Source organism: Hippopotamus amphibius, chromosome 7 (assembly GCF_030028045.1).
Source record: "Hippopotamus amphibius kiboko isolate mHipAmp2 chromosome 7, mHipAmp2.hap2, whole genome shotgun sequence".
Lineage (NCBI taxonomy): Eukaryota > Metazoa > Chordata > Mammalia > Artiodactyla > Hippopotamidae > Hippopotamus > Hippopotamus amphibius.
This window is the reverse complement of record NC_080192.1, coordinates 137,903,606-137,925,772: the sequence shown is the minus strand read 5'-3', so window position 1 is coordinate 137,925,772 and position 22,167 is coordinate 137,903,606. Positions and strand designations below refer to the sequence as shown.

The following is a 22,167-nucleotide window of genomic DNA, read 5'->3' as shown; positions in this document are numbered from 1 at the left end:
TCCCATGGGCCTTGAACGGTACTGCCATCTCACACAAGGGCCTGCTTTTCTCTTGAACGGGGCAATGAACAAGGGGAAACTGGCAGCTGCTATAGGCCTCAAACGAGAGAAACTGCTAGAGCAGTTAGCTCTTCTTTCTCTAGAAACCCAGGACAGACAAAGGTGCCCTGGACCCACAACTCTTAGTCCCTCCTCTTGCGTGAAGTTGACTGTACCTAATTTTTAACACACAGAGGAAATTAAATGGCCATGTAGTAGAAAAGTGAGATTCTAGCCAGGAATAAAAGGGAATCTTGTTTTTAAATTTCTATAGTAAGCTTGACACTTTTCACCCCTGATCATACTCCATCACCTTTAACATGGTATGATACTGGGTTATCAAAATCACGGGAAACTTTTCTCATAATTTCCATCCTTACTATTTAAATCTGCAGGCTCGAAATACTGTGCATCTACTGTCCATCTGGGAAGACACACACGTCCCTCACAGGATGGGAAGAAACAGAGGGAAGCCCTGTTTATAGCAACCATGAATATAAGTCTTCAAAGGACTGCGATTCACAGTCCTGATAACTCAACTTGTTCTACCTTTTAAATCCATCCCTTTATGAGACAAAGATGTGCCTTACTCTGCCAGACCGAGGATGGTTTCCCTTTTGTACTGGTCGTCTGCAGTAAACCGCTGCACGTCCACACCCTTCCGTAGGCCCTGGAGGATCTGAGCCTGAGTGAAGTCCAGAAGGCGTTCATTGTAGTAGTGTAACTGCTTGGTCAGTGCAGCAAGGTCCTCAGGCCAAGCTTCTTGTCCACATCGAGTCACATGCCTGGTGACCATCTTGATTAGTTCTTTGGGATCTGCCTGTGAGTAACAAAAAGAGTGATTAAAAAAAAAAAGTAACAGCAGGAAGAAGATCATGTCTGCTGGGCGCCTGTTTGGCCCTTCACACCACTGCCATTTAATCACGGCTCATGACCACCCTGAGGAGTCAACCACAGAGGTGGTACATTTTGCAAACGACAAAGACAGGACACAGAACTGAGTCTGGGAGTGGGTTTCTTGACTCCTGCTCTATTCTTCCACCTTAAAAATCTCTACCCACTTAAAAAATAATGTATGCTTGCTTTTTCAACTACCATCATCCTATACCAGATCTTTTCCCCAGTTACCTGATCATTTCCAATAATTCACCATGGAAGTAAATTTTTCATCATTGTCCCCGGGTAAATATTCTTTGGACCATCTAAGTGTTCTCGATAACAAAGCTGCAGTTCAATAATCTCACTAGAAATGCCTAGACAGCTAAGTAGAAGAGTGTTTTCTCCAGGGATAAGTGAGGGAAAAACATCCATCCCTGTTCCTGGAATCATAAATTTTTCTAGTTTCATAAAAAAGTACACAACCAACTTTCATTCTGCTCAACTTGGGGCTCAATGGGATACTGTTCTATAATTCTAGCAGTTTCCCTAACAACAATACAATTATTCAAATAGAACAAAACCCAGAAATGAACAGCTGATGGGAAAGGAAAATAAGTGGTTAACCGACCACATTTATTTATATTAAAGTTAGTCCGGGTGTCAACAAAGCAACAGCAGCTCAGCCACGATTCTGGAGTCACCTAATATGTGAACAACATTAACTCAACCCCTCCCAATTTCTGGGAAGACATCGTGCATATTTTAATATAAGAAAATTAGGAAAAAAACTCCTGAATCTACCTTTGGTTCTCAGAAACACATCTAATTATAGTAAGCCATCAGCATTTCTAACATGTAAGCCATTATTCTCAACTACACAGCAGATTTGTCAATGTCGAATCTATATTACCAAACCTAGCCTGACGTTCTCTCTCTTGATCCTATTAAGCAACAATCTGGGAGTACTGAAAAAACCAATTAAAGAAATCTTCTTGGACTCTTCTGCAGGTGGATTTAAGAAAAAGTCAATCTTACTAAGTTTTTCCCCTACCTCTAGGCATACACTGAGTCCTCCTCTCAACAACCACAGGTATGTGTCTCAAGTCAAAAGACCTGGGTCTCAAAACTAACACTCCAAAGTAAGCAGCTATAAGACCATCTGTTTTTCAGTCAACAAATATTTTCTGTGCACCTATTACGTGCAAGGTGATGTACTAAGAAGATGTGACCCTTTCCTCCAAGAATGCAGTCTATTAGGAGACACAATCAGGCAAACAGTGTGATGTAGCTAAGCACAGGTCGCTATGGGAACACAGAGGAGTGGAACTTGGGCACATATTAAATGGGTCTTCTTGGAAGAGTTCATTTCCAGGCTGACTGTTCAGGTACCAGTAGTAAAACGGCCAATAAAAAAATAGGGAGACAAATTCCAGTGACAGGGAGAATAATGTGCTAAGCCTAAATGGCTAAGACTTGATGGGAAAATGGAGTGACTAAAGCTGATCTAACTGCAATTAGAAGTGATTTGGGAATAAGCTGCATACAGCTGGTATTTCTGGCAATGGATTAAGGCAAAGGAGACCCCATGTCTCAGCCCTCAGTGCCTCTACGGCTGTCATTTAACTCAACCCCCTTACGGACTGAAGCCCTCGAGGTACCACTCTGAACAGCCCGCCAGGGGCACAACCCCCTCTGAAGCTGTCTGGTGTAGGGCAGTTGCTGGGGGCCAGCCAGCCCACCTATACCTGCTCTGTACCCTGGTGTGCACTGTTGTTGCCTGCTCTTCTCACACTTCAATGTTAGCACTTTTCTGCCTAGGAAGAGAGAGAACAGGAGCAAATATGCAAGGGCGGCAGGAGAGCTCTTCTGTAGGTGTTCTTTCAGGGAGCTCTTTGTGCTGGTTTTGCACTCCACTAGCAAACCCATGTTCATCAAAACAGTGAAGAAGGCTTTTTACCGTATATACTCTGACCCTGTGGTTTCAGACTACAGTCCTCAGCCTCAGGTTGCCCAACACACTTCGAAGGAGAGGCTAAAACCAGGCAGTCCATCTGAGTGTGACTCCATCCATGCCCCACTCTACTGGGCTGTTGGTTCCTGCCCCCTACTCATGGAATCGACCACCTTCACTCTCCCAAGGGTTTCTTACAGTTATTGCTCCATGTTCATTTTGTCACTTTCTGTTTTCTGGCATCTCAAGGATTTGGTACCTGTATTGGGAAAGTGGACTACATATGTGATCTCATTTCTATTCTCTTTGTATTCTAATACCATTTATGAAACAAATTCCCTAACCAGGTAGAGAGTTAAGCTCCAAAGTGGTGGCACATAGCACTAATGTGCGGAATTGCTAGTACTAACATTTACACTGGCTTCTCTTTATTTTATAGAGAGTTTCAAGTTTCCACATACAACCTTCATTTTGTACATGGCAAAAAACACCTATTCTCTCCTTTTGCCACTGAAGAAAATGGCAGGGCAGAGTGTAATAAGCATGGACACACAGAAGTTACCAGCTGGATGACCTTGTGCAAGTTACTTAACAACTACAAACTTGACTGTCTCATCTATAAAGTGGCAACACATACATAGCTTGTATGGTCGAACAAAGCCTAAGAGACTAGAAACCCATACACGCATGCACGCGCACACACACACACTACACAAACCAAGACCTGGTGCTCCAAAGATGAAAAGGATTATGAAACTTACTCAGAGGTGTATACCAATTACACTTTAATTGCACCTTTACCGCATACTTTCCATTGCCTTTTCTTATAAGTATTAAAGCACAGCTTCTGGCGGGCACAGACCACATGTACTTAGTGGATTTGTCTTTCCCACAGCACATTAGAGTTCTTCAAAAAATCAGTTGTAGAGTAAAAGGGAGACACACTGAACAGCCATAGTAGCTTTTAAGTCAGTGTACTACTAACTTCTTATATAGTTTATATTCCAAATCCTTCACTTGGCAGAGATGCAATTTGGGGCAAGTCACTTCATGTCTCTGTTTCCTCATCTATAAGACAATCAACAAGCACACCATCCTCGTGCTTTGTTGGGAGACACAAACAAAATAAGATTTTAAAATAGTCTTTTCTCCATTATTATATGAATGCAAATTGGGCCCAGAGCTTACTCCCAAGAAACTAAAACTAGTGATTGACAAAGATGTACACATAAACAACGCACAGAAGACATCTGAATACAAGGACCATTATAGAATCACAAACCAAGAAAGCTGGGAGCTCCTTGGAGGGAGCAACTGACTCTACTGCGGCTCAATTTCTTCAGATAGAGAACAAAGGAGCATCACCAGATGATCACCTTTCTAAGGCTAAAAGCCTACAAATGTATAAGAATTCAATCATGAAAATAAAATAAAACCTTGTAAATCTCTCCAGGTATGGAATTGGGGAAGTTCTACATCTCATCTCATTGATGCCTCTATTAAATATTCAAAACAGATTTCTTTGTTAAAAATACAATTTCAGACCAACAAATTACAGCCAGTAGGTCCCTACACAATTTAAACAACTTTAATCACTTCTCCTTTACTAAGGAGAAATTGTCTAGTCCCTCTGTGAACAATTTTTATTTCATATTCTCTCTACATCAAATGCGTTCACTTGTCTAAGAAATATTTAAGAACAAATACCTAATATTTCTTCGGTATGGAACAGACATAGTGCTAAACATACAGGAACTGGATCTCATTTAATACTAACAACCTTGTGGGACCAGAGTCTACCAGCACCACCCACTTTAAGGTGGGTAAGGAGGTGAGTAATGTGACTAAGGCCATTCGGGGTAGGTGGCAGAGAAGACTCCCATGCACAATGCCGCCCAAGGACCAGCCTTTTGTATTTGTGGTGCAGGGAGGGGTAGCTCTTCAAGTTGTAAGGATCCTAATGAGATCAATGAGTACACAGCTCCCACCAAACATAAATGAGATTTGGCATTTCAGTCCTTTTTACAAATGATCAACTTTCGATGATGGATTTGAGGATGTCATTCTATATTACATTCAGATTGATGTATTTTTTTTTTACACCTACATTCTCCCTCTCATCTCTTTTACACATATACACACATGTGTAAGTACAAATGATCATAGAGGACACACAATGGTAGGTGTTCAAGTGGAGATCTGATTTCAGCTGCGTTTCCAAGCCTTTTTGTTTTCTCTTCTCTAAGAATAATAGAGAGAGACTTAGAGCAGAAAGAGCTTAGAGGTTCAAAACCTCGATATAAACAGACCTCCTTTTAAATTTCCATCCTAATAAGGTAATGATTAAGGGCATTCTATTAATTCCTTGATGACAGGTCTTCAAGTTTAAGGATGATATATTTTTTCAGTATGTAGGAATATTTTCAATACTTCAGTTTATTGGGTAAAACATAATACTAATCCTTTCAAAACCTTCCCAAAACAAAGAAAATTAGCTATGAGGAAAAAAACATAGGAACTGGCATCAAAGAACTAGATTACTGGTTCTTCCTTTCTGAGCTTCAGGTTTTCCATTATTAAAACTGAAGCAAGTTCTCCTTGACAGACTCTTCATAGAGATTAAATGAGAGTAGATGGATGAGCACGTTGTAAGTTCTAGCTTTCCATGCAAATTATTTTCTTATCATTAGCACTACCATTTTCTACCCCTTCCTTCAGGAACTTTACTGGTCATGATTACTTCCAATGTATGATTTAAATTTTAATAATAATTCTTCCCCTGAGCTTATCAAAATTTCTCTCAAAATATTCCCAAAGCATCCTCTCCTCAGCCCAACACTCCATTTCATACATTTATTCATTCACCTCACAAGTGTACAGCATTACAGTTTCTAAAGCACTTTCACGTGATTTGACCCTCATACCAACCCAGTGATGGGCACAAGAGGCTGCTGTTGCTGTTTTACAGATACCAATCTGCATGGCAGGCATCCAGAGCTGGGGTCTTGCAGCGAGGAAGTGAGCCAAGCCTCCCGGCCTCTCGCCTCGTAGGCTCCATCAGGCCCTTCCTCCTGACCTTGCTAGCAGGACTCCCTGAATGTTTCGCATTCATTGCAGTGTATAGTTTGCACAAATTTTTGTGCAGTGTATATTCAAATCCCTCTTCCTATTTACCCACCTAAGTTCAATGACATGATCCATGAGGATGAAAGCTTTTAACCTCTAAGGAACTTTTGAAGGACGTTATGGGTAGCTTCAAAACCTCCCATATTCAGTATCAAAATGATATTGCAAAAACTGAAAACATAAAAAGGCATCAAAAATTTAAAAAGTGTAGTGTGTTAAATTACTCTAATTTTTTCCCCAAAATCTGGCAATGCAGTTCTTCTATGGAGTGAAAATAAAACGATTTAAAGAATATGGTCAAGTACCTTAGAGGACTGGGAGGGGAAGGATGGGGGGGACTCGCGGGATGGTGGAGGGGGAGTCGAGGGAGGGAGGGAATACGGGGATATGTGTATAAAAACAGATGATTGAACTTGGTGTACCGCCCCCCCAAAAAAATAATAAATAAAATAAAATAAATAAATAAATAAAGTAAAATAAATGCATGCTACTAAGCTGGTTAAAAATAAATAAATAAGGAATATGGTCAAGTACCTGTAAAAACAAAATGTACATAAATATTTATGACACCAGGATGCTGGATGACTTCATCCACTACTTACTAGTAGAGGTAATAAATCCATTCAGGCTTAATAGTCTCCATTTCTTGGTAATATTGTTTGGAAAGTTTTAAACAGGTGGTATGTTTCCCCTCTAGGGTTGTTATTTTCTTGAGATAATTTTCCACTTAGTATTTTCAATTAGTAGCTTAAAAAAACACATTTTGGAAATAGTCTACCATAAAGTTTTGGATTTCTTCCCCTGCCGGGTTTGCTTCTCTACCATATAAAACTAAAAGACATGTTTCCATTTTTAACTGATTTTATCTTCTGAAACTTTTTAAGAAGAACGCTAGAGAAATCACTCTTCAAGATGCATTTAAGTGGGGGAGGGGGATAAATTAGGAGTTTGGGATTAGCAGAAACAAACCTACTACATGTAAAGTAAACAACAAGGTCCCACTGTATCGTACAGGGAACTATTTTCAATATCTTATAATAACATATGATGGAAAAGAATATGAAAAAGATTATTTTTATATATATGTATGGTATGCATGTATAACTGAATCACTTTGCTGTACATCAAAAACTAACACAATATTGTAAATTAACTGTACTTCAATTTTTTTTAAAAAAGATGTATTTACAAGAGTTACAAAGGTAAGATTTGAATAAAAAAATCAAGGTACAGAAAAATGTGTATAGTTTACTCATATTTGTACGAAAAAGTCACTATATAAATGTATGTATCCATAAACTATTTCTGGAATGATACGTAAGGGAAACACCAACTTTTTATTTTACCCTGTTTTCATCATTTAAGGTTTTTTGCCATGTGTGCATTCTTTTTTTTTTTTTTAATTTGAGATCCTGTTTATTTTTTATTATTTTTTAAAAATTCTATTTATTTATTTTTTTGGCTGTGCAGCCTTTCTCTAGTTGTGGTGAGCAGGGGCTACTCTTTGTTCTGGTGTGTGGGCTTCTCAGTGAGGTGGCTTCTCTTGTTAAGGAGCATGGGCTATAGGTGCACGGGCTTCAGTGGTTGTGGCACATGGGCTCAGTAGTTGTGGCTCGAGGGTTTAGTTGTTCCATGGCATGTGGGATCTTCCTGGACCAGGGCTCGAACCCATGTCTGCTGCATTTGGCAGGTGGATTCTTAACCACTGCACTACCAGGGAAGTCCCTGTGCATTATTCCTTAAACATAAAAAGTTAATTAGGACAAAAAATACTAGAAGAGAAAATTCTCTACAAGAGACCATTTGCCAACCATCATTATAAATCTCTAGAAAGAAACACGAAGGCCTGGTGGGCTGCTCCAGAGCTCATCCAGGTCTGCTGCCTGTGTCCCAGGAGCCTGTGTGCCTGACTCAGGATGTGCTTTCCATCAAGATGCACAGGGATTTTATCAGAAATAACACCACAAATTATATCAGTACTTTTATTCAAACCTAGTAATCTACCTAAGTTATCATTCCTGTAGCTCAGAACTACAGGGGGTGGAAAGAGAAAATGTGAAAAGACTGCGGAAATAGAAACAAGCTGAACTGACAATCGAGAGGAAGCTAAGCCTCACGGAGTGTTATTATGTGTGGGCAACAAATTGAAACCACTTTGATCTCAGTTTCCAAGATGATTCATCAGGAGTTCGTCATATTTAATTCCAAACTCAGCAGTGCCGTTTTATATGGGGCAGATGCTGAAAAGACTCAAATAACGAGCCATTAGGTAGTCAACAGACAACGCAAATGTACTTAAAACATCCAGCTAATGTGCCCATCCGTGAGGGAGTCAGGACTCCAAACTACAGGCTGTCTGAACCACAGCAGCTGGAATGATTCCTCAGCTTATTCACATGCCAATAAGCAGTCACAGAGCAACTGCAGTGGGTGGAGTCCTGGGGACTCAGAGACGATTCCTGCCCTCAGCAAGAGCACTACATGGAGAGGAGACAGATGTGCACCCGCTACCACAGCCTAGAAGAACCGCTGGAGTAGGTGCACAGAGCAGAGCCGCGAGAGGTGGAAACTAACTATACTTTAACTTCTAAAAACTAGATGCATTTACAATCACAAAGGTAAGATATAAATGAAAATAATCAATTTCAGGCCGGTGTCTGCTGAGGCAGCAGAGAAGGCTTCACCCGGGAGGCTCTTTTGAGCTCAGACTTGTCTGATGACGGTGAGAAGAAGAAGGAGGTAATTTAGGCAAGAGAATTACACCTGCAGAGGCACAGAGGCTTGGGAAAGAATCTTAAATTCAGAGAAATACACATTCTGAACAGCCGCAGCACAGACTTCAAGCGAGCTAGTGTCAGGACCATGGCTGGCGCTGTGCGGGATAGTCGCCAGCTGACTGAGGGGCTCCCTGACCTACACAGGAGTGTAGATTTTAGCCGGGAGCCACCTCAGAGCACGTGAAAACATCGTCCTGGGAGTGACCCATTAGAAACTGTGAGCCAGAGATCACTCAGGTCCGAGACACAGTGACACGCTGCTTCTGAAACAAAGCTCGGGTGGCAGCATATCCAAGTAAAAGGCAGGTAAAGATTGGAATCAGGAGCTCTAAGTGACAGACGTCACTTTCTACCAGAGCAACCCTGAGCAAGTAACCACATTTCTCAAGTCACCTTCTGCAAAGAGGATGCCACTTCTGCAAAGTGAGGCCGCTCCACGCATCACATGGCAGACTGCAGGTGAAAGGTACTACGGCAGCCACTGCCTTCCCAGGCTTAGTCTGATCTTGTTACCGTCCCAGACATGCCCCACTCAGACTGCTACTGTCACACCCCTCCTGACACCTTCCCAGCTGGAGAGAAGAGAGCCTGGTCACAATGAAGTCTGGCCACAGGCTCGATTTCTATGCTTTTCCTGCGGAGTCAGGCAACACTTCTGCGCCTTGAATTTTATACAGTAATATTTCAATACTCTCTTAAATACTTTGTGAAAAAACACCACAGTACATATGATGGCACAGGGATACTTCGATTCTTCTGTTACGGATTCCACCCTCCATCTGGAATGCTCTCACCCCCATTGTCCTGGTGCTATACTTGTCCTTTTCTTTATTCAAAGGTCACCTTCTCAACTGAGGCCTTTCCTGAGCCTGTTTAAATTGTATTCTACACACACGCTTTTCAACTTTCTTGTTTTCAAAGCTCTTATCATAATCTAATAAAGCATACATTTTATTTACTTATTTTGTTTATGGTGCCCCTTCCCCAACAGAACGTAAACCTGAAAAGGGCAAGGGTTTTATTCAGTTTGTTCACTACTGTCTTCCCAAGATCTAGAACGTGAGTAGTCATCTGACATGAGTAGTCATCTGGCATAAGTAGTCATCTGACAAATATTTGATAAACACACACGTAATCCAATTATTTCATATGCACTGAAGAATTATTCATTAATTTTCAGTAACATTTGTTTACATTTCAGGGAACATTTGTTTACTCCCCTTGACATTCCAGGTCCTGCTCTAAGCAATGAAGAAACCAACAAATACAACACAGACACTGGCCTCAAACCACTCATTACCTGGTGAGATGAAAGTACATAAGTTCAAAATAACAGAGTATAAACGTCATGAGGTAAGTAAAGGGCAGTACAAACGCGCACAGAGGAGCATCCAACACAGCTCAGGAGCACAACAGAATGGTGGCAGGAGGCAGGAACCATGCCTGGGTGAGGTAACCCCTGAACCAAGCGCTAAGCAAAGAAATGCTGGGGAAACATTACAGGCAGAAGAGTACAACATACTGAACACAAGGAACACAGAACACATAGGCTGGTTGAGAAATTTAGGCGTTTGGTATGGCTGCAGCGAAGGAAGATGAAGTTGCAGAAACAGACAGAGGCCAGACCACCTTGCTAGGGCAACAGGGAATCACTGAAGGACTGTAGGCGGAAGGGACAATGACTGGAACCCCATTTTGGAAAGACTGCTCTGACAGATACTTGGAAAAAGATGCAAAAGCCACAGAAAGGAAGAGAAGATGATGTTTTGTTGCATTTTCCACTCCTCATTTCACCTTCCAGACTAACAACCAAATGCCGTCCACAGAGTTACCAAGACGTCTCTGGAGAATCAGCTGGCTCATGACCTGACCATGTGCTATCTTAACGCTATCGGCGGGCACAGCCGTTTCTGTCTGCAGCAGAGGAGAAGTTAGAAATCACGTGCTGCGGTATCACCACTGGGCCACATGAACTCTGCTGGCTTCTACTGGCACTAGGTTCTAACATGGCTTCCCGAAGCAATGACCCTGACCAGCACTGCCTTACGCTGCTGGGCCCAGAGAGGGAACGGAACCACGTTACAGGGTGGATGAGTAGTCCAACAACCAGGAATCCAAGGCCAAGGCCTAGGGCGAGACAGGAGAGCTCCAAGGGACATCTCCAAAGGAAAGAACAGTTTGACAGGAAAACAGTGACAGGAACAAGACCAAGAGTTAAAGGGCAGCGAAGGTGGGTTGATATCAGTTGAAAGGAAGAAACAGAAATCATTGTAAAGGGTAAAAAAGGGCAGGAATCAAGTTTCATTATTCTTCACACTTCAGTGCCAAGCTCTGTGTCCTTCACCGCAGGAGTCAATAAATGCTGGATCGATGAAAGGATGTACAAAATATAAGACCTGAAAATAAAATACTCATACTTTCTCCCAAGAGAAAAGAACAATTGGGAACACAGGAAAAACAAGATGGACACACCTTTACTTTTTTTACCTTTCAGTGTTCTACTTCCTCTCTGCACACTTCAGTCGCAGAAATCTTAAACAGGGTTTCTTATAGAGTGACTGCCAGAGATAAAACCTTACCTCTCTCACAGTACAGGATCTGGGACTTTTAATTTTCGGCTCAAAGTAACTTACTATCAGGGGAAACAGGACTTAAAGTAGTCCTCTTGGAGGAAAATCCTAGTACAGTGTATATTTTAGGTAATGAAACCGAAGATCAAGGCCAAAATGTAGCTCTGCAGCCAGCTCTCTGGCTTCTGCCACAGTCCTGAACGAGTGGTCTGTCTGGCATGGGTTTCCAGTCCTCTCACCTGCAGCCCCTCTAATCCACCTTTACATACTGTCTCATACGGATTTATGGTCAGTGGTGAGCTCCCCAAGGTCGGAAAGCCATGGTCACCTTCTCATCTCAAGGCTCGCTCAGAGGCCATGGCGCACATGACGTGCTGGGGGTGGGGGTGGTAAGGCTAGACCAGCTGATCAAGTGGCCTTTCAATCCTCTGTATTCACGAAAGGCAGAGCACAGTGCTGGGCACACAGTGTGACCTTAATACGGGTTACACACACGGGAGGAACATATATTGTGCAGGGGTGCTGGAGCAGAGTATTTGGTACTTGTGTACCTACGTGGCGCTACTGAAAAGATAAGGACATTTATAAGCAGACGCCAACAAACATGCCATGAATACTCTTTGCCAGTCATCCAAACGAACGTAGTAAGAAAGACAGTAAGTACACTGTTCCAGAAATAAACCTGCCACATTTCCATCTATATAATCACTTCTTTCCCTCAATTTACAACACAGTAGGTCAATTTCTTATTTCACACAAAAACATATCTATGATATAAAAGCAAAACAAAGGAAAGTTACTAGAGTATGGGATAAAAGTACTGTACAAAGCAGCAGTAGCTATCAAAAACAAAAAAAAATTCAAAATTTCCAAAATAAAGTAGCATGTCAACTGGCTAAAAAAAAAAAAAAAGTCCTTTTCTTGGCTAAATGTCATCCTGATATACCTATTCCTGAGAACAACACCCACTGATAATGGTGACTGTCACCTGGGAGAGGAACCTGCATGGCAGAAGGCTACCCCACCTCCCTTCCTCTTTTTAAAAACTGGATTGGCCAAAAAGTTCATTCGGGTTTTTCCATAACATCTTACGGAAAAACCCGAATGAACTTTTTGCCCAACCCAATAAAAACTGATGAACAAATGCCACAGATTATGCCGTGAATGGAATGTTTTCACACACTTACAGGTTCTTAGCTGTGTTTTGGATGGCTGAGGCAGCTAGAACTTTGATACTCATGTTAAATGATTTCTTTTTAGTCTGTTCCAGTCAGGGGAGGGAGAATCCTGCCTCAATAAAAACAGAACCTTGGATTTGTACACAGAGTGGTTTTGAAAGTCTGATCCATTTGCTTATCTACTCTTAAAGTGATAATTCTCTTAAAATGTCCAGTATAAAAAGGAGATAATTTCCCAACACTGATGATTAAAGCTGGTATCTACAAGTAAACTTGGAGGGCTTCCATTTTCCAGCGGCATCTGTAACACTTCCATGTCCACAAAAGAAGGCACATGTAACTTGAGTCTACACTTAGGTGCTCTCACTCAGAAATGAACAATAAAGTTAAATAAGAGTTGTCAGAAGCTTGGTGGTAAGCAGGCATAGTGTGTCTCGGCATTTCATCTGCACAATTACTACTCTCATATCTCTCTGGCTTAAAAATTTTTTTAAAGTGCATCACTGTTCAAAGAACTACATTGCTTACTGCCCTAAATTAGAGTCATCTTCCTCTTGAGAAGTGAAATAAAAATCCAATTCTCCATTTCTCCTCTCCTACTACTTTAGCCTTTCGTAAGAACACTGTAAAATCAAATAAAGGACAGAAAAGTTAGGGGATGCATCAGCATTCACAATAAACATTAGAAATTCTACCTCTTATTAATGCCTGGAAAAGCAACTATGTCTAACACAGAAAAGGTGAAGGCTGTCAGCCACTGGGAATGCATTCTGAATACAAAGTGTATCAGTCCCTCCAAAGAGGCAAACACGTTTTAACTACTTTAGGAAAGCTTTATCCATGCTCATTAACAAAGTGGAAACCATGAGGACTCACCCTGTAAAGAGGATGGCACTTGTCCCTGAAACATGGAGCCAACCGGGCATAGATCTGCAGGCTATAGTAATAGGCTGCCAGCTGGAGAGAGAGAGCAGAGTGGGACTGCTTTTCAAAGCACTTGTTAGCATCTAACACCTAGAAGAGAGCATGAGAGAAAGCTCAGCTGAAAGGAAACTAGCACAACCATCATAAACCATTACATTTCCAGTCCTTACTATAGAACTGTGGTTCAAAGTTTCTATCATAGCAACTCAAGCTCAAGCTTATCTTAACAGGACTACATTAAAATTCAGACACATTATAAATGCAGATCTTATGCACATGAACGTAGATTTTAAAATCAACATTTCAGCTAAAATCGTAGAATTTATGCTCCGGATACTGACCACAGTCCTTCCATCACATAGGAACCATCAGAAGGAAGTGAAACATACAATAAAGACTTTTAGTTTATTCATTTTTAAGTCCTTATTTCTTGGTGAGGGTAAACCTACCTGTGGTAAGGCAAGGAGATAAGCAAGAGCCAAGGTCATATCGTTTGGTAAAGCATCACTTGCTAGTTGCAAGAGAACTGAATTTAAAAAAAAAAAAGCATTATTTTATTGGAGGATCCATGTGACATTCACAGTTAATAAGTGTCATGATTTTAGACCTTTATGATTTCAACAGTAATTAGTTTCAGAGAACTCTTTAAGATCCTTTATGAAAGTCTGTTCAGCACCACTAAAATAGCAGATTACATGAAACTATGTTAAATGATAACCTTGCCTTAACTCAGATAAATTATACTGTTCGTTACTTACACATGAGAAAACGCTGTTAGTGCAGCTACAAAGTCTAAGTGCAAATAGCTCAGTGAGGATGGTTTCTTTCAGCTAATCGGGTTTTCAAGATTCAGGCCAAGGTATAAAATTCTGGATATCAGTAACTGCTACTGTAGAAGGTGACCATCTGAGCATTAATGGTCAGAGGAACGACACAGCTTTGTGAATTCAGATTTAGGATAAATCTTTTGATTACTACAATTATGATAAAATGGTTTTGTTCTTTCTCTTTACCACACTCCACAAGAAGAAAACCAGTCTCTTGCTTTGATTACAGAACACCTTAAAATATCCCATCTACAACTTTTCCAAAAAAATTTTTATATAAGCAAGACCTATCAATGTCACAGCTTTAATAAAAGAGAGAACACTGCCAATAACATCTGTGATTATACCCATTTTGTATTAATAACGAGGTATTCCATTTAGGGTTTTAAGTGACAAATACCAGGTAGTCATTGTAATCACGACGTAAATCTTTTCTTTTTAAAGAATACTGACTCCCCTGATTTTCACTAATGAAGGTAAACAGTATCTGAATAATTCAAAGTAAATATTTCACTTTGTAAATACACCATATAATTTTTCCCCAGAATATTTCCCTTCCTAATTGTGTCTTACTTGAACTAAGATTGACAGCGGTTCCTATGATCTGTGCCTGGCTGCCCACCTGAGCAGTGGGGTGACGGTGGGGTGAGGAGCCAGCTGTAAGTGGCTGAAGTGTCAGAGGCTGACCTAAAACTCAACATGTCCTGTGCATGATTCATGGGAGAAGAAACTGAGCTTTCTCCACTGCGCCTCTGCAAACTGAATGTTCGTTCTCCAAATACTCATTTCCTCTGTGCTCTTCAAACCACATACACCAAACTGGACCACCGTTAGCTTCAGGGCTCCCAAGGAATCGTACTGTTTTAGAGATGTTTTCTGATCAAAAGCTACTCACTTCATGTATATGCATGGCTGCGTTGCTTTGCTGTTCACGTGAAACTATCACAACACTGTTAATCGGCTATACTCCAATATAAAATAAAAAGTTAAAAAAAAAAGGGCTACTCATTTCAAGGCCCATTTCCAAATTCAGCCTTTTATTCAGTCAGTATCAATAAGAACTTTCTCTGAACCAGATATTGCTCTAAAATAAGAATTAGAGTCCCTGCCCTTTCAGAATATACACACTAAGACAAGGAAAAAAGTCTCCAAATAAATAATTTAAAAGTACAATGCAAAGGGCCCAAATAAAATTTTGTACAAACAAATGTGAGAGCAAAGAAGACTTACAAGATTGCCGAATGGATTCTAGAACACTATCCAAACTGAAGGATGAAGGAGTTAAGTTATACATTTTGGACAACATAAGATGAAGCAAGAAAAGGCATGTAAGCTTAGTCGGCTGAAAATTCTGTACTACTTGAGAAAGATTTACATAGAGCTAGAAATTGCATGCTATACAAACACACACACAACCCCAGGGCTGCCATTTTGACTTACGTCTGCCTTATATATTTTACCATTTAATACCCGCCCAGTAGTCCTCAGGACCCTTAATTTGGAGGGAAAAAAAAATCTAATAGTTTTACATACTAATAATTCTTCCCTATTAATTCTCTTTCTTTTTTGCTCCTTTTTTGTAAGATGACCTACAATTGCAACCTCATCTAGTTTTTTTCCACCCTTGTTTTTATTTTCTTCACATATTTCCCTTCCTCATGCACAAAAGAGGCCAATTTTCAAGCAAGTATATCTAAACCCACTCATCAAAAAATAGCCCTGTCTCTTCAAAGCCCAGGAGCCCTTACGTCAGGTGAGTGGCTGCTGCTGCAGCTAGTGGAGGCCCATCCCTCTCAGAGCTGTGGGTGGGGCCAGTCTGAGGCCTGCCTGGGAAAATCAGTCCCATCGCTGACTTCCAGTCAGATCTTTTTTTTTTTTTTAATCCTGTCATCAACTTAATCTTTCACTCCATTTAATGTGCATTTGGCTATTTCCAAAAACCAAAGCACCCACAAGGGATGAAAAAATATGCCACCACTGAAGAAGTTCCTAAGCATATGAAGGAAATTCCAAAAGGAAAACAGCCCAACAAAAAACAAAAACAACAAAAAAGAGCCATGAGGACATGGTTGGAATAAATGCATAGTTCCCAGGAGATATCTTTGCGAGGGAGAATCCCCACCTGAAAACTTAAGTTCCAGTAGGTTTATTTTTTAAATAGTTATATTATTTCACAGACAACTCACAAGATGGTCACTAGCATTTCCTTAACATATATCATTGAATACAAAGCTTTTAGCAGGCAAAAGAGAAAAGAAATAGTTAACTTCCACAAGCTAAAAGTAATGACAAAAATCACCTTCAGAGGAGTCCAAAGAATCATCATTGTTATTTTTACCAAGTAGTGAAAATAATCACTTTAAAATACAAATATTTGTTCTAAGTGAATAATATCCACATAGGTTTTATTTCATATATACAGATGTATTTATCATTTTAAAACTTTTTTGGCATTTTATTTTTTTCTTCTTCAGATTTTTATTGGAGTATAATTGCTTTACCCTGTTGTGCCAGTTTCTGCTGTACAACGAAGTGAATCAGCTGCATTTATACATATATCCCCATATCCCCTTCCTCTTGAGCCTCCCTCCCACCCTCCCCACCCCACCCCTCTAGGTCATCACCAAGCATCAAGTTGATCTCCCTGTGCTCTGCAGCAGCTTCCCACTAGCCTTCTCTTTTACATTTGGTAGTGTATATATGTCAATGCTACTCTCTCACTTCATCCCAGCTTCTCCTTCCCCACCCTGTGAGGTGGATGGACCCAGAGTCTGTCATACAGAGTGAAGTAGGTCAGAAAGAGAAAAACAAATTCCATATGCTAGCGCATATACATGGAATCTAAAAAAACGGTACTGATGAACGTTAGGGGCAGGGCAAGAACAAAGACACAGACGTAGAGAATGGATTTCTGCTTTGACGTTTGGGGGAGGTCTTGCCGATCCTGAGGAGACTGCCCTCCCAGGGTTAGTCAGAGCAGTTTCCCTCTGAGCACACCTCTGATCTGCAAACCAACCAGTTCAGAGCCAATTCTCTGAACCATTCCTTCTCTCTGGCTTTCACGCTCCAGAGGCAATATTATCTCTGCCCTGATCACCCCAAGGCCAGGTGCTATACAGCCAGAGACTACCCCATAGCCCAGAGTCCACCAAAGGTATTCAAACTCTTCATCTTAAGCTTGCTAAAGCATGCTACCACACCTCGCCTGTTCCTTCTCACAAAACCCCATACTCTGCCCTCCTGCCTTCTGCCCCCAGGTGACCTGAGCGCCTCCCCATGTGGCCCGGTTTGGCTTGCTGTGCCTCTTATTTCTAGGGCTTTGTGAGTATAAACTTCTTCCCTCATGACAACCATTTCCATGTCTGGGTGTCTGCTCACACCTGAATAAAACTAAACTTGGTACATTTCAGAACAACTAAAACATCTATAAACGTACAATGAATACCCGGCCTACAAAATTAGGTAGAATGATACAGCAGGAGGGAAACCATCTTCAGAACCAGAAAGTTATAGGATCAAAGCTAAGACCCACCACTGATTTACTGCACATTTTTCCAATTAATCATTCTATACCCAGTATCTTTCATATTTCTAAAAACAGTACACTATTCTCCCAATGAGACAAACATGAAACCCCAGTCATCTTGGACTTTACTCTCTTCTCTGCTCCCAACATTCAGATAGTCATCAAATCCTATTGAATTATTTCTAAAGAACTCTTTCATACATACTTTCTATTTTCACAGCCACAAACTCTAGTTTAGCCTGTCATTGTTCAACACTGGACTCTTTAAATAACCTCCCAACTCTACCTGATACCGTCAGTCTTCCTCCTTCCATCCATTCTTAAAACAGTAGTTTCATACTAATTTTATATTAACATTCATTAGGCACTGTATAATCATGTCTCTCTCCAGCTTAATACACACACACATACACACACACACACTCTCTCTCTCTCTCTCCTACCTTCAAGGGTTTCCCATTCCCTGAAAAAGGAAAGCTAGATTTCTTATTTGTCATTCAAGGCCTTCATAAATATGGGCCAGGCTTAACTTATGGTTTTAACTGATATTATCTCTACCCCATACACCAGCCAAATTAATCTGACACTCAAATGGCCTATAATGCAAGCTCTCTATAAAGAAAGTGCTCATGCCATTCCTTTATATAACAATAATATTATTATCATTGTAAAATAAAAACATGTATTTTTTAAAAAATATCTGCTTTGATGAGCCAGATATGAGACAGATGCTTTGTACAAATTAGCTCTAAGTACCACAAAAAATTCTGCAAAGAAAACAGTATTATCGTGTTTTTACATAGGCTTGGAAAGCCATGTAAATCACCTAAACTCAGAAAGGCAGTGAATCTGTAAAGACAGTGTTATAAACCAAATGTCCAGCTCCCCCAAATTTATATGTTGGCGCCCTAACCCTCAATGTGAGGGTGTCTGGAGATGGGGCCTTTGTAATGTAATTAGGGTTAGATGAGGTCATGAGGAGTGGGGCCTCATGATGGGGTTAGTGCTCTTATTTATAATACGAGGAGACATCAGAGTTTACTTGTAAACACTTCTCTCTCCCCCTCCCTCCATCCCTCCCCCTTTGCCCCCCCCCCCCCCCCCCCCCCGCAACCCACCCACCGATGTAAAGATACAGTGAGAAGGCAGCCATGTGCTAGCCAGGAAGAGATCACTCACCAGAACCCAACAATGCTGGCACCCTGATTTCCAGTCTTCAAACTGTGAGACTGTGAATTTCTGTTGTTTAAGCCACCAGGTCTATGGTACTGTGCTATGGCAGCCCAAAGTGACTAATACCAATAAGAAACGAGAACAAAATAAGATCTCTCTTCCTATCAATATGTATCAGGCTATTGGCAATCTTATGCTATTACAAGCAATGAACATATGCCATATTTTTCATGTGTGTGAATTCACAGGATAAGTTCCTATAAGCAGAATTACCAGGTTAAACAACACCCACAATTATAGTTTTTCATAGCTATCGCCAAATTGCCAGGTGTTTTTAAAATTCTCGCTTTAAGCCAAGTCCTCATTGCAGCTTCTCGACCAGGACTGCCATTTAGCTGGCACAGCTCACCCACATGAATGTCCATTTGGCCCATTTCTCAAGAGGCTTCGTGACATCTATTTCAACTATACAAGACGAAGATCCCTTACAGCTGGCTAAGTCCAAAATTCTCTCCACGAGGTAAGCTTTCATTCATATGAGCTGACTCCTCAGAATTAGCCCTAAGGGAAAGGCCCCGGACTTTCCACCTCCCCTTTCTGGGGAGCTATGGCTCAGACTTTTACCCCACTGTCATGGGATGAACTCCAGAGTAATAAATTCTATTTAAATTCTTCCATGATTGGGTTTTCTTACCGGTACACTCCTCGCGCAGATGAAAACTATAAACTCTGGATAAAGCACAAAAAACAAGTATTGGAAAGCAGTGGAGAGGCACCGAAAGTAGCCAGAAACTGGACGGTAGACGCCACGTGGAAAAATGAAATGGCACCAGTGAGTTTCCCTTTTTTACACTTTCTGTCCCAAGGGCAAGCTCCTGTCTGTTCCTTGTCAGGCAGGTAAAATTCAGATGGAGAACCTTAAGTCTTAAAGAACCAGAGCCCAGAAAAACCACAATAGCTGACAAGTAAGAGAGGTCTGATAGTTTCTTATAAAACTAAGCAAATCCATAATCTTTGTCCCCAGCAATTCTACCCTTAAGACAGTTACCCCAGAGAAGTCAAAACACATGTCCATAAAAACACTGTAGAAGAGTTCATAGCAGTTTCTTCATAATAACCATCAGCTAGAAAAAGCCTTCATGTCAGTTAACAGGAGAATGGGTAAACTGTGGCATATTTATACAATGGAATACTTCTCAGTCATTAAAAAAAAAAGAGAAGAAAAAAAAATCTACTGATAGATGCAGACAAAACTCAAGCTTTACACAAAAGAATACATCCTATATGATTCCACTGAATGAATTCTAGAACAGTCAAAACTAATCTATGGCAGGGGAAAAATCCAAACATTTGTCACCTGCCTGAGAGTGTGAGGTGGGTGTTTGCTGGGAAGAGGCATCAACTTTCTGGGGTGATTGTAATGCTCTGTGTCTTGAGAGGAGTCAGGGTTACACAGGTGCTGCGCTTGTCAAAACTCACACAATCTTATGTCCACACTTAGGATTTTTGTATTTCGTTGTTTATAAATGTTACCTCATTAAAAAGTAAGAAATGTTGACTCTAGTTAAAGATGTACACAGTGCAGTGTCAAGGGGTGACATGTAGTGATGCCTACAACTTTGAAATGTGTCAGAAAAGAAGCTGGATTTGGTGGATGGACTAGAGCAAGCATAGCAACATGTTCACTGTAGAATCTAGATGGAGAATATATGGGAGTTCACTGTAGCATTTTCTCAACTTTTCTGTGCATTTGAAAATTTCCTTAATAAAATATTTAGAGAAGAGAAAAAAATCCTCTCTGAAAACAGTGTCAAATGCTCAAGCTCCCCATCAGTTATTTCTTTCCCAAATGGGGTTTCCTGAAAGACCCCTGTAGACAAGTATACATATACTTCCTCTCCAGCACTAGGGCAGCTGAGTTTCTGGCCACACAAAGCCCATGACCTCCCCGCTGCTCCAAGACTGGAAAGACCACCACCCCTGGCATCAGGTCCCCTATGTCCCCAGGTTGAAAGGGAAGGGACCGTATCTCTTCCCTAATCCTTAACACAATTGTTGAAGTCATCTTGTGACATCTTTTTTCCTCCATTGCTAGATCACAACTTATTAATCCCTACAACCCAAGGGCTAGCCCAGAACCCCTCCTGACTAATAACTGAATCGCTGAAGGAAACTGATGGTGGGGGCGGGGGGAACCAGGGGGAGGAGAATGGGGAGAGACATGATAATTGTCCATACTTCACCCCATCCAAACTTTCTCAGCAGCCCTCACAGAGGCTCAATTATTCTCACAAAGCAGAAATCAAACTCCTACATATAGGAAGCTTCTCAGAGTTTGAATCTGTCAGCCATTTGAAGTGACATAAGACAAAATTATCAATGAGGATCTGAAGCAGACAAGATCCCACAGGGTTTCATTAGGATCCACCAGATGCCATGCTGGCTGCAGACTGGGTTGCAGCGATTTTACATTACCAATTAAGACTTTCTGAAAAAAAAAAAAAAAAAAAAGGCCTGCCCTACATTTAGCGGTGTGTATGAATTTAATTTGCAATGCTTATTTTCTAACCTTGAATACAATGCATTTTCTAAACAAATTATACAGACAAAATCAGATGAAATGTATGCCTAAGCCTCCAAGCACTACTTCTCTGCAAAATCAGTGCCTCTGGAAAGCACTCTATGATAAATTTAATTCCAGAACTAAATTCACAGAGGAAAGCTGTCCATATTATTGATTTCAAAATCATTAGCCATTAAATCATTCATTTAGCTAAATAAATAATGATCAATTTTCTTCAGCGAGTCTCCATGAAAACCTTTTCATCAACTTTATTAAAAAATTCTGAAAAGTCAGATCATGTTGGGAAGTTTAATTTGTATCATGACCTACTTCTGAACCAAAGTCAGGAATCACATTTTTACGATTTTTAATTTGGGTCATTTAACCTATTATCATTCATCAAAGCTGCTGATTTCTGACAAATATTTGATATTAGAAAATAGCCAAAGATATCTGTCTCAAATATATTAGCATTATCAAGAGAAGTCAAACGTGGTGACCATTTCGTAATATATAGAAATATCAAATCACTCTGCTGTATACCAGGAACTACCAGTGTTGTAGGTCAACCATACTTCAAAAGCAAACAAGCTCATAGAAAAAGAGATCAGATTTGTGGTTACCAGAGGCAGGG

At 40.7% G+C, this 22,167-nt stretch overlaps 1 protein-coding gene across 2 annotated transcripts in view; it reads right to left on the bottom strand.

Moving 5' to 3' along the window:
- The window catches only part of NBAS (NBAS subunit of NRZ tethering complex), a 320,076-nt gene that overhangs the window by 103,821 nt on the left and 194,088 nt on the right, over positions 1 to 22,167 (bottom strand). For both annotated transcript variants that reach the window (XR_009054733.1, XM_057742162.1), the window contains exons 39-41: positions 13,894 to 13,970; positions 13,397 to 13,534; positions 630 to 859 (exon numbers count right to left, since the gene is read on the bottom strand). Coding sequence is in view for 1 of the 2 variants with exons in the window: in XM_057742162.1 (XP_057598145.1) it covers positions 630 to 859; positions 13,397 to 13,534; positions 13,894 to 13,970 (445 nt within the window). In the remaining variant the exon portion in view is untranslated. The remainder of the gene's footprint in view (positions 1 to 629; positions 860 to 13,396; positions 13,535 to 13,893; positions 13,971 to 22,167) is intronic.